This window comes from Ptychodera flava, chromosome 12 (assembly GCF_041260155.1).
Source record: "Ptychodera flava strain L36383 chromosome 12, AS_Pfla_20210202, whole genome shotgun sequence".
Lineage (NCBI taxonomy): Eukaryota > Metazoa > Hemichordata > Enteropneusta > Ptychoderidae > Ptychodera > Ptychodera flava.
The window spans coordinates 19,207,172-19,220,730 of NC_091939.1; the positions used below are offsets into that span (position 1 = coordinate 19,207,172).

At 37.6% G+C, this 13,559-nt stretch overlaps 1 protein-coding gene across 1 annotated transcript in view; it reads right to left on the minus strand.

The window, feature by feature from the left end:
* Nucleotides 1-654: 654 nt before the first annotated feature.
* LOC139145293 (serine/threonine-protein kinase NLK-like) overlaps nucleotides 655-13,559 on the minus strand; it is a 29,881-nt gene continuing 16,976 nt past the window's right edge. Inside the window, exons 5-10 of the mRNA XM_070716342.1 lie at nucleotides 12,524-12,609; nucleotides 10,585-10,794; nucleotides 6,998-7,186; nucleotides 6,025-6,223; nucleotides 3,582-3,675; nucleotides 655-3,155 (exon numbers count right to left, since the gene is read on the minus strand). Coding sequence (XP_070572443.1) covers nucleotides 3,101-3,155; nucleotides 3,582-3,675; nucleotides 6,025-6,223; nucleotides 6,998-7,186; nucleotides 10,585-10,794; nucleotides 12,524-12,609 — 833 coding nt within the window. The 3' untranslated portion in view covers nucleotides 655-3,100. The remainder of the gene's footprint in view (nucleotides 3,156-3,581; nucleotides 3,676-6,024; nucleotides 6,224-6,997; nucleotides 7,187-10,584; nucleotides 10,795-12,523; nucleotides 12,610-13,559) is intronic.

Sequence of the window (13,559 nt, forward strand, 5' to 3'; positions counted from 1 at the left end):
TGCTCAACCTCCGATTGGTTGGTCATGCAGAGAGAACTGCCAAAAGTATTTGCATAACATAAAATATGTAAATTAGGCATTGCCAGGTAAATTGTCACCTCTCCGTTTACCAACGTTGAGGAGATCACTGCATATGATATCAAAGCAAGGGCTAGACCATTTGATATCCTGGATATGAGGTCTGGAAGATTGATGAGGTAGCATTATTTTTTTTTACCTGATCCATTGTACGTTATTTTTTTTCCACTCTCCCACCTTTTTTTATCAAGAATTTTTTTGTTCATTGACATATGCTGGGAATCTTTTTCTTTCAAAAATCTTCCAGACCCCCCTCCCCCCCCCCCCCCCCCCCCCCCCCCCCGCCCAGGATATCAAATGGTCCACCCCTAAATCTGAACCATGCTGGCTTTTCATTAAAAATTGTTGATACTTATGGATATAGCCTAGATTCTATTCGTCCGCTTGCCTCCGTACCTCCGACCCACTCCCAGAGGTACGGAGGCAAGCGGACAAATAGAATCTAGGCTATTATGGATATGTCACTCTGCATGTCTAAAGCAAAACAATCATGAGTAAAGTCGCTCTTGAAGTGAGAATAATAAGCTACTTTCACCAGTGAACAGCAATATAAAAGAAACCAGACAGACATTCCAATCCTTTGTAAAACCTTGTAGAATGAGATGGTTTTATTGTTGACATAGGTCGATACTTCCATACATAAGGCATCAAAATGTGAAAGCTGTACAAAATGTGTAGGATGTAAGGAAAAGGGCAGTCTGTAGATCCTTGCAAAAAAAGGACAAAGATTTTGATAAAATCGCAGTGATTCAGCTGATTAGCACTGATTTGGGGTAATATAGTTATATTCTCATTGAACTTGAACTTTCCATTGCATTGTTCATAGTGTATTTGGTAGAAAGACAAAGAAGAGAAAAAGCGTTTGGTTGGAAAGTGGTAACTTCATTAAATATTTTGAACACCAAGTGCCATATCGACTCTTGCACTTTGCACAAACTAAGTAGTAAATAGTACAAACACCTGTAAGCAAGGCATCCCTTTTAAAATTCTACATTATCAATGTCTACCACATTGCATGGATTTGCAGTTTGCCGATACTATAGTATGGCACTGCAAGAGCTGAACAGTCAGATCCTCAATGCCCATCTGAATACAATCCCGCACCACCCTTAAGTATCCTAGTTATGAAACACTCCATTGTTTTTCAGCCTACAGTATTTGAAGTACAGGGTGTGCAGGGTGTTTCAAGACGGGAGGGAGGTGAAAATAATTTTTGAAAATCTTGAGCCAAGTCCGCTGAATATAAGCTTTGACCTATGTTAACTTGAAGTTGGTACGACAAGCTCTCGATGGTCCCAAAAAAAAACTTTGAAAAGTCTTCGTTGAAGACGTCAAAGTTTCAGTGTGGGAATGCTAAAAGGCTTTTCCATTGCAGTGAGAGCAACTACAATAAAGCCCTTTAAAAAATAAATAAGATTACAACAAACAAGTTTTTTTTTATCTTTGGTATTACATGCATATCATTATAATTCTGTTCAAGTACTTCCAATGGCATTTTTTTCTGGCTTTCACTGCAGAGCTGTTCCGTCACATGACAAAATCAAACCAATCAGGCACCTTGACTGCCAGTCATATGGAAGAATCTACAGACTGCGAATAAATAAATACAACATATGGAATTGATTTGCATGACTGACTCCAATGATTGCACCGAGGTCAGCTGATGAATACTCACTGAAAATATCCTAAAATTTGTAGCTTACGGTTTCAAAACTCTACTCCGAAATCATTCACTATGACATACATATCTATTACCTATACCATATCTACGTTATTAATAACATGATTGGGTTCCTAATCACTGTTTTTTTTTTTATTATTAAGAAAGGATCCTAAAAGGCTACGCTATCTTGCTAGAAAAAATGGACAAATTCTGAGTTTTATAAATGACAGGCAGATTTGGAATGCAAAAAACGAGGCCTGGGACCATTGGAAAAAATTTCAGTTCTAAAAACTTAAAAATCTCACGCTTTGGTAAGAAAGTACATAGGATTTCTACTTTTTTAAAAAAAAAGCTATCAGCAATTTTCAAATTACCCTGAAAGATATGTCTTGCTAGATTTAAGAGTGCAGTGCGCTATGAAAGAAGCAGAGAGCACAGTGCAAAAGCCCTTAAAGTTCAAAAAATGACATGAATTAGCATACGACCCAATCACTGAAATTTCTCCCATAATTCTAGAATACAAATGGTTCTACATTTCAAATAAAAATATTTACAAAATGAGTTGGACAGCAGCTATACGCAGGTTTGGTAATGAGTTCCTTTGGAGCTGCATTCGATTGCATTTCACCTGCTTGCCATGGCTACCTGACCAACCTCCCCTCCACTTTGATATGGTATGCTCCGAAGCCAAGAACATGGCACAAACCATTTGGACACAGCGGGAGGGGACAGGACTTGCCATAGGTGTATTTTTTTTTTATTTTTAATAAAAAGCTATCACAGCCTACCCTGAGCAAATGGGCAGCAATTTTTTTTGTTGTATTGTCTCTCTGTCCTCTTCACTCCCACACATTCCCACAGAAATAATTCACAGAACTGTACAGACTCTTTTTTTCGGTAAATATGTTTGCTGGCGGTAAACTCTTCAAACTGTACAGTTCTGGGTTGGTATCTCGGCTTGTCAACCAGCAGATTCCAATTCTACTGCCTTGCTGAGTGCGCCCACTCACTAAAGTTTAGCATAGTTCATTGATTAAAATGGCAATACCACAACAGTATGAGCCATCAACGCTTATTTCAGTTTTTTTTTTCAGGTATATACAAAATAAGTCCTTGTGTAAAGCATGGACAATTCTCCAAGGCTTGGCAGTTTCCATGTTCTCGTAGAAGTAGTAAAAAATAACCTCATTCATTTGTTTTCTCTCCAATAAATAACATAAAGATCCATGATTTTGCACTTTTTGAGTCAATATTGTTTAACTTGTGTTCAGTCAAGTCCAGCACCCACTTTTAAGCAGAAATTTCTCTGGAGGGGGAAACTTCAGAGGGATGATAGTACTGGCTGGTAACCGTGGTGACTTAGTCCCAAGGCTGAGGTGATGGAGGTAACTCTGAAGCACTTGCAACTGAGGAGCTGTGATGGCAAACAGAGAGAGACAACAACAACATAAGATTAGCTATTTCTCATTTGTAATTAACAGGCATGTTGGAACTTTTCAAAGTTCATTGTATCTTATAATGAAATGAAAAATTGACATTTTTGCTGGTGGCTAGATAGTTCAGATTGACTGTGGATAGTCTGTATTGATTTAAATCTATAGCGAGTCTTAATAAAGTAAAACACCTTTCTTTTCTCAATCTGAAATGTTTGCAGGATTCCAAATTATGGTACACGGTATCTTGCATTTTGATATACACTGAAGTTTGTTAGGATTAAGTGAGACAGACAGACAGACACAGACACACGGGCAGGGACAGGGACAGGGGAGGGATGGAAAGAAAGTGAGAGAGGAGGAGGAAGGGAGAGACAGAACGAGGGGAGGGAGGGGTATCTCCATACCTGGCAAAACTCTTGAAGGCAGCTGAATGTGGGTTGATGCATAATGGTACACTATTGCCTTGGTGTCGTTCTGTGATAAACTTGTGAAGACGATCTGTTAGAGGGAGAAAGAAAATACATTATTTATCAGACTTTTGAAATATTTATCAATATTCTACAATCTAAGCCCAAGCAAAGATGTAATAGTTGACCATGTCTAAATCAGTGTGTGGTCAAATACGCGGTGAATTCCCCCAAAGGTCTGGTTTCCATGGAAGCATAAATATACCTGATTGAAGAGTATGAGTGACACATCCCTGGGTAAAAGTTTCTCACATTTGGAACATGACTTGTTTTTCTGATAAAACCGATCCAATGCTTCATATTGTGTTTCCATAGATGACATTTGAATAGCGCTGTTCGCGATTACAGGTTTGTTACCAAATATAGCTGCACATGCCCGGCACCGGATAATGCCTCTTGAAATGCAGACAAACTTTGTCAGTGTTGCACTCTTGGCTTTCGTTTCAGCTTGTAGTCTGAGTGGAAAATATATCCTATTGTATTCACAGTAATGCAAGCGGTAACCTACTAAGTTGTTTTTTTCCCCATTCTTACATGTGTAATTTCCAAACTTGTATTCTAAAAATTAGGACACATATTTGTTTTTGCATATTAATGAGAGAACAACGATGTTATTTGCATACAGCCTTACTGAACACAGAGCAGTCACCGATGAAGTGTTCATTGACAGCATATGACACTTAATTGAACCAAACATTTTGTCTTACAGAGACTATCTGGCATATTGTACGGGGGATATGGCCAAGATAATCCCAGACACAATGTTTGTTACCATTCAAAACCAGTCAAAGAACACCACTGTTGTAAAACAGAATATAAAGTACATGTTTTACAACACCAACAATAAACTGGAATCATAGCAGCAGTCCACAAAGACACCTCAATTCTCAAATGCAGTTTTTATACATTAACTTCAAAGACAACTCAAAAACTGCATTCTGTAATTTTTTTTAACACTTTGCTTTCAGATAAATAATTCATGCCATTTTGAAAGGTCCAGATGTTCAAAGGATTAGAGAAATGGGAATCTATAGGCTTATAGAACCTTCATTAAGCTAATATGTACCCTGTAAATGACAGCTTTCATTTTTCCTGATACTGTACTCTGCTCTAGAAATCATTTAATTTCACAGTCTTGACCAAAAATCAGGGGTCAAATCTTTGGATTAGAGAAGCTAGCAACTCCTTAATTTACTGCTCTTTAAATTTAAAATGGCTGCCATTCTATGTGTTAGTCTCATCGTTTGTAGGGTCTATGGTCTTTATAGGGCAAAAAATTACACATTTTAATTTTTCAAAAAGAAACAATGATGGTGAAAATTGAATTTTCTACACTATTTTCAACATTGGTCGATGCAAAAGCTGCAGATCAGCACAGCATTATGAGATATTGACGCATAAATTTTGCCCTTGAGGTCTAATTCTATCTTAACCTTCATACAATAGCAAAGAGTCAGTCCTTGCAACCACAGTAGCTGCTTTGCTGACCGTCCCTCCAGACTTTCAATCTCGACTGATCTATGATTTTTGTGACGCTAAGCTGCAGCAGAAAAGATCTATCATTGCCATAATCGGCCTTATCAATAGCGCATGCTGACATCCATTTTTTATTTCAACATGGAGACACAAATTTTGGTGACAGAGCCAAGCTGGTTCTGTAATCTACACTTCCTCCAAGCGGCTACACCATAAGTAATACAGTCGCCATTCAAATTGCTTTATCCTTATTCAATCTTCCGCTACTGTCTTGTCTGCAGAGGGGATTATTGCTCCCCCATTATTTTTTCAAATTTCCGAACAAAAGAATCCTCCATGTCTTGGGGCTAATTTTTCGTTGAAAAGATATATCTTTCATCATTGGCGCTGTTCTTCCTTGATACTAGTTCTGCACACAACTGATTCATAACGTTCTCATCTTTGGCAACTTACTAGTTTATGAGTGGGTATGGTTTTGAAAAAGACAAGTAAATAATGCAACAATACTATCTTCTTCTTTCTTTGACATCAAAATGACACAAATGCATAATTTATATCAAGTCTGCTTTCATGAATCAAGCAAAGCTCACTGTGGACGTTCCAGCGGGCAAAAATCTGTCTCAAAAGATTAACATGAAACAGAAATGATGGGACTAGGTGATGAAAGCAGGGATTTTACCACCTAATATTTTATTTGGACCAGGAATTATGCAGCGTCTTTGAGACTACTCTTTCTGGCGATGTATGCGTTGACAGCGATCAAATTAATCTTGCATTGAGGGGGAGAATGCAGTGTGTCAAACACATTGGCTGCTGAGAACAGATCTGTGCATGTAATCTAAGACCATTAACTATGATGGATGTGCGTGGAGATCTCAAACGGAGCCTGGGTTTTTTAATTTACCTTTTACTTGACGGACAGTCGATAGGCCATCTTCAAAACTCGAATTGAACGGCACTTGTGAAGTCGGTTCAAAGTCGGACGTGTATTGCCTTCCGGAGGACGTGTTGTTACAGCATTTGCACATACAAGTGTGGTAACGAAGTCTGCCCTCGTCTAAGTATGGATGTGCTAATGCGTCAGAGCAGTTGATTCTTTTGTCCTGCAACGGGAGGAAAAATCATATTGAGTTAACCCTTTATAAAGTGCTGTAAATTTTCCCACCAAAATTTTTGTGCAAAATCGTGCCAAGTTATTATTAAAGTCTTGTAATTTTTTTGACAATTATGGACCAACAGGACATTACTTATCATTGGTTACAGTTTTCGATCAAAATTTTGGAAAAAATCTGAAAAATTTTGTCAGAGTTACATTTTATGAAGGCAGCAAAACTTGACTTTGAGGGCTGTTCTCATCTTGTTAAAAACAATCCAGGAAAGTAATATACATTTTTTGAAAAGGATTGACGATATTTCAACTGAAAATACTGTGAAGGGGAATTTGATTTAAATGTAACAGCAGTGAATAATTATCCAAACTGATATGATCAGCTTATCAGGGCTGACCTCTGTGTTTCCTAGATCAAATTATTGATGGATAAATGATTTTGATGCAGCAAATATTAGGGCAACTGGAACGACAGAGAGTCTCCGATTGCTAAGATCTACCGGAAGTCATGTTCATGGGCGGTGAACTTAAAAAGCCTTCCTTGTCATGTATCACTTTACAGTACTGACAGCAGTCATCTTAAATTTCAACTCCTATGCTGTACCTGCCTTCAGCATATTCAGCTGCAAAATCTGTCTTCCCCTTCCTTTAAATGGAATGTGCCAAAACTGTGGCTGTGAAACAGTAGGATCAACAGTGAAAGTATCATTTGGGGAATGGCTGGGCATCTGGAGAAGAATAACAATGACACAAAAATAACTGGACTTACAGGATTAAAGACCAACATTCTGCATAGTAAATGTACAGCTTCATGGGTGGCCTGGTTGGATAGGGTGTATAGAGCTGCCAGTGAGGGCGACTTGTGGGCTCCCCTGAGTATGTGTGCTTTAGCCCCCTCACACGCATATTTTAAATCATCTAAGCATGGTGTTCCAAGTAGTTCAGTGATCAGGTCGAGCTGTGAATAGCAAACAGAGAGTTTTCAATTAGACACAAGACAAAAGAAAATACACTAATTGCACACACATGCAAAGTCAAGAAAAGAGAAGGTTTGATAACGGTCTTATCTTGGAAAAACACACTCTACTGTTACATTTGCTTAATCTTGCATCTTGATACAACATCACCCTCAACGACATCATTTCTGATTCGTCTAGGCATTAGCAAAATGCCTTTTCTGTGCCAAAGTACACACATCCTATTAATCACTATTTTTTCTGAAATTAATATTAACGAGGGCAGTCTTTGCCTTGTACATGATTCTGACAGTAGTTTCATACAGTCTCACACCTCTTTGCGTGACAACAAATGGGTGCGACGGGGTGTGAACAACTTCATTGATGTTTAAAATACGCAATATTTAAAATACATAGCGACTGTCTGACGGCCAGACAAAGGATGGTGCCAGGCTTTTTAAAAAGCTGACACAACAGATCAATCCAATTGGGGTACTAATTTGATATTATTATCAAATGTCTACTACTTTGCACTTTTTTTTAGCTTCACTAATGATAGAATTAAATATAGTTGCGAATATTCATCATTTATTTACAAATTTTCTGTCTTTGCCACAAGCACGCACAGCCCTATATTGACAGTTCATCTAACCTTAAAATTTAGGTTGGCCTATGACACAAAACACACGATTTATTTGAATTTTTGGGTATGATGGCACATAGTTAAAATAAACAGTGTATTCTGTGTTTTTCAAACTTTTACAACAGTGCTTAAATTTATTACCAAATATCCCTTCAGCAGTTTTTTTCTCATGTAACATTTTATTTCTACAGCTGTACTCTCTCTATGCATTGTATCTCACTTCTTGTTAGACTACAGAATGGCATTTTGTTCCAACGCGGCTTTTTTTTCTAATATCATTATGTAACTGACAGGCATTTGGCACGCTTTGTAGAAAGCCCTGTGGCTAATCAATATTACTTAGCACCCTGGCTAGCTAGAGTAGGCCGACTAATTCGGCAACTTACGGCAGCAGACACAGATTGTGTTTTATTTCCGGACATTTTAAGTTAATAATGTTGAATGGGCTGGGGATTTGAACAATGCCCAACACTGCAATTCATGTGAAATGCAGCTTTATGTTGAAGGTACAGCAAGTGCTCCCGCATCACCCATACAATCTATATTAGCCATGAATTTCTACCCAGGAATTTGGAAAACAGTTTCTTGCAGTCAAAGGGATGGGCCACCTTCATAACGCTGACTTTGATCCAGGCTTTTTAAAAGGAAAACAGAAGGGTTGTTCCATTGTTTTGATACAGGGGAGGTCAGGAGATTCCACTGTCATTCACTTGAACCATAGTTTCATGATTGCAAATTAAACAGCAGATTTTGATTAAGCAACTGACAGAGTGCGGTTATTTTCAGTCTCAAATTCAATGGTCGAATATTGCCAGAATACTTTGGATGGCCAGCACACTGCATCATTCCTGGATTTAATCAGTTGTTCCATATCTCTGCTAATTCAGCTGCCCACACAAAACCACGCACTGACATGAATTGCACACGAGACACTCCCTTTGCTTGTTTCAACTCAAATTGGATTTCAGCTCTAATCAATGGCTTCTTAATTGAGCTGAGCCAATATACAACCAGCCAGGCCATTATATATACTGTACATTGTTACATGTGAGAGAGCAGCCTAGGTTTGAAATAATGGCTGGCTGCTTAAATTGACATAGAGTGGGCTCTATCTGTAATGAGTAAAGGCAATTGCGTAATTACTTACACCCCATTCATGGACAGAATCTATAGGCAGTTCTAAATGAGCTAAAAATTGCACGGTACTTGGGGCATTTTCAAGTCTTCTTTTTCACATTGCAATTAGATTTGATCCTAATAGTATGCAATCCCTTTTTACTTGTGTTGTGTAATTATTGATGATCAGACGGTCAACTATTCCATCGCTCAGTTTCCCAACTCTCCTTTTGTAAGAGTCTGAACAACTGCACTTTGAATTTGAGCAAAAAAAAGAAAGAGCTTTTCAAAAGAGCCTTTTCCACACCTTGGTGTGTAACTTTATATACACATTGATTCACAAATTGTCCACAGCTAAAACCTGCCAGAGAGCATACACAATGCCACGCTATCCACATCGCATATTTGCAAAAACATGATAATCCAGAAAACCTTATGTGATACTTTCATTACGAGTACACTGCATGAATATTATCATCACGTTAAGCAAGATTGTAGAAAATGATCATATTAATATACAAAGAAACTATGGCTATACAGAAAATGGAAATACAAGAAATATGTAAGTATTACTGCCAGAGTATGAGAAGACCACAAATACATGTTATTGCAAAGTTTTTCAACAAACTAAACACACCGACTGGGTTATAAGATTCAAAACCTTACACAAGTTTAACAGTGTATACATAGGCATTAACACACACCAACCAAGTCAGAATAAAATCTTTTAATCTTATATCTATGCTGTATAGAATCCAAATACTAAAGTCATAATCATAATTTCAATCAAGCGCTTTAAAAGTAAACATTCTTACTAGTTTGACCATGCCAGTCATAAAAACATCTTTACAGAGACGTCAAACAAAAGCACTTTTCCATTTGAGTAGATGGATACTAAAGCAATCTTTTAAGACATAGAATATTATACATGTTTTGACAAGATTAATGGTGATGTAATTTCAACTTTGTAAATGTTGGAATCTTTATGCCATGCTGGCAGGGGTTATTTCTTTACATTTCATTTTACGAACTACAGCAAAATGTACTTTGGGGGCAGTTCTCAGGGCATTCACATTTCACTATACTTTTCTGCTGCTTGCGTGGATAAATTTTGAAGGATATAAACTTATGAAATGTTCACCATCTTGTTTGATTGAAAATAGCAAATTTTCTTTTTTGATCAATGAAGTTAAACTTGAGTATAGCAGCCATTTTGAATTTCAAATGTCCAGAAACTTACCATAATTTTTCTAATACCAAAACTTTGTACAATGACCCCTGTCCCTGAATTTTATTCATGATTATTGAAAAGAATGGTTTAAGCTTCGTTGAGGAGTGACTGAGCAAAAATCTAAAGCTATCTATTGAACCAAATATGACCTAAATTACGAGTTTCAAAAAGGGTCAGCTTGTAACCAAAGAGATTTACCGATATTGAAATTCAAAATGGCCACCCAAGTTAAACTTCTTGGATTCAAAGAAAATTTTTGATTTTCAATAAAACAATATGGTGAACATTTCATAAGTCCATATTAGCACTGGTGATGATAAATGTATTAGGAAGCTTACAAATTTTCAAAGATGAAATAGTGTGACGATTTTTTTAAACATCCAATCCGAAGTCAAACCACTAAGCCTTACCTGTGCGACTGGACTCTGCGCTTGGAAGAGTATTCTTCGGCCTAGTAATTCAGCAAATATACAGCCAACGGACCAGACGTCAACAGCTGTGCTATAGTGCTTTGTACCGGTCAAAATTTCTGGAGCACGGTAGTACTGAGTAACAACTTCCTGAGTCATGTGACGGTTCTCGTCCGGCTCGATCACACGGGCTAAGCCAAAATCACATATCTGCAGAAAAAAAGGGGGGAAAAATTGACATTTGAATGGTTATACATTTCAAAATTGGACTCGTAGCGTATAATTTTTTTATGTGGTACTGTATATTAGCCCTAATATCGACGAATTTTTTGACCAACCCAGGGTACCGTATAGACTGCCAATCCTGGCAACATGGAGGGGTGCCTTTATTGAACTTATCCAAAAATGTACGAAAAATAGGTGTCTTCATATTTCCACAAACTGTGAAAGGTTAATGAATTTCAAAGAACTCAAGATATAGCTTGTCTGCTATTAAAGTCTTTAAATCTTTCAAAATGTCAAATAGTTCACGGCACAGACTGAGGGAAATTTTATGACTGAGTATGCCACCATCTTGGATAATTATCTGAAAGTTTGCTGGTCAAGATTGTTAATAATTTGAATCAGCGGATGAGAATGAAATGAATCCCCTGAAGTCTGTCTGAACAGTAAAGATTTTTTTTTTTCTTTAAATTGTGAATAAAATTATTCTATTGATTGTAATGTGTAAAATCTTATCACCCCTTAAAGGGGCAGTTCTCAATCCCTGATTCTCACATTAGTGGTTGTTGACATTGACTGTTTATGTGATTTTAGTCCTTTGTTCTCATTTGTTGTTCACAATTTAGTCAATTTGCTCAGAGATAAAGCTGATAAGAACTCCTCGCAGCGCAGTCTCCTCAATGACTTGAGCAGACATAAACTATTGTCCGACTTGTACCAGGTTAACTCCCAACTATGTAAGACAGGAAACATTGATAAGTTTTATTCAATGTAATCATCAAGTGAGAAAGTGCCCATTTTCACTTTGTGCAAATCTTCTCAGCCTTGCTGTCTATGTGAATGACCTACTCATGTTGTTATTGCCCCTGTATCCATGGAAACTGAACAAGCTGCGAGTTTACGTCCTGGGTGGCAATACAACTGCCAACGTTCAGTTTCCACAAAACTTATATCAACACTTTGTAACAAACAGCCACGTTTTAGTAACCACTTCGATACCAGAAAGAAACCATTTCAAATTTTGACCTCCTGACCCCCACACAATAGCACAAAGTGTTGCCTTCACATAAAGCACTGAATAAACACACAGGGCAAAAGTTTTGCCCGCCAACAACTTGTGATGACTATACGCTTTGTTGAAACAAGTACACGCAAGAAATTGTGATGGACGTCTAATCTTACTTACACAAACAACTTTCGTGTGACAAATCTCTTTGATGTTTATCTTTCAATACAAGGCAGAAGCTATGGAATGATTGCAATAAGCAGAGATGATGCTAGCTTCAGGCCCTCTTGCATAAGAAAATTAGGTGTAGGGAGTATGAAAGCTTATTGGTGCAACCAATAGGTCGTCGTGCTTCAAACAGTAGCTGTACCTGACGACTGAGGCTTTTCTAGCCCAGTGTCGGCATATCATAAACTGGCGGGATGGCACTGCATAGCCAGACCCAAAGCGAATATGCCTCTCTGCAGAATCTAAGCTGATATGAATATTCATCAGTCCAGGAGAACTGTCCCATGTCAAACATCTAGAAAGTTCCTCTGTTAAAACAGAAATTAAGCTGGTACTGTCCAAGGACGTCTACAGAAAAGATATGACTTTCTGATTAGCGCCCCATCTGTCATGTGTCCACAGGTATGTAAAAAGCATGCATGTTTATACCATAAAGTCTGCAGCCGAGACTAGCGTTGACATGGGAACTGGTGAGCTACTTACTTTAAGTACGCAGTTGCTGTTCACAAGTAGATTTCCTGGCTTAATGTCCCGATGGAGAATGTGGGCAGAGTGCAGATACTTCAAACCTGACAAAAAAATAAAACAGTAGATGCACGATGTGAGTGATGCTTTATTATTAGTGTTAGAATGAAGGGTACACACTGCAAAGTTGAAGAATTGATGCTGTTATTTTTAACTATATTTTCAAACTAGTTCAGCTTTTACAAATGAGTTAGGCATAATTAACATATTTTATTAGCTGAAAGATTAATATTTTTGATTTTCACTTCACGGAAAACCGAGATACCATTGATATTCAGACCAATCTGGTCAATATTTGTATTTTATCAAATGTTTTTAGCCCACAAGTGCACATCTGGAGAAGACAAAATACTACATCTCATACAAAGCTTGGAAATTTATCATACATCCATCATCATGTTTTACAAAGGTCACTGTTCAGTGACTACCTGCAAATGTGCTGGGACCGAGCATTTTCAAAGTCATAACACCAATAGTTATAATTAATATTTCACTAGCTTTATGGAACTCTTGTCACAGGTGAGAAGTATGGAAGAGTCAGCCCTGGAATCAGGCTTCCATCTTTAACCCCCATTTTTCTACCATCCATCATGGAACAATCCATTAAGTTGTGGGACATTTTCACCTATCATCCAGTGCTTTGGTTACATTACATTCCAAGCCCAGTAACCACCTTTGTTTTTACTTCAATAAATTTTCTTATAAAGTTGACATAAAAAAAAATTCCAAAGTATTAACGGCAATGCCTGTAAATTTTGTAAAATGTATCCAACATGCTGTATCCTGTATGTGTAAAACTGCATGATGAAATTAAACCATAAAATGCACATGGGGGAAAATGGCCAATTCTCTTTTCAATTCAACAGTTTTATCTGCTCAAATATGCGCAGCGTGTGCCACAGATGGTCTCATAAAATCTTCGAATTAACAATGGTTTACAAGTGAACACAGCGGACATACAGTAACTGACACTCGGCTAATAAAAATACCAATT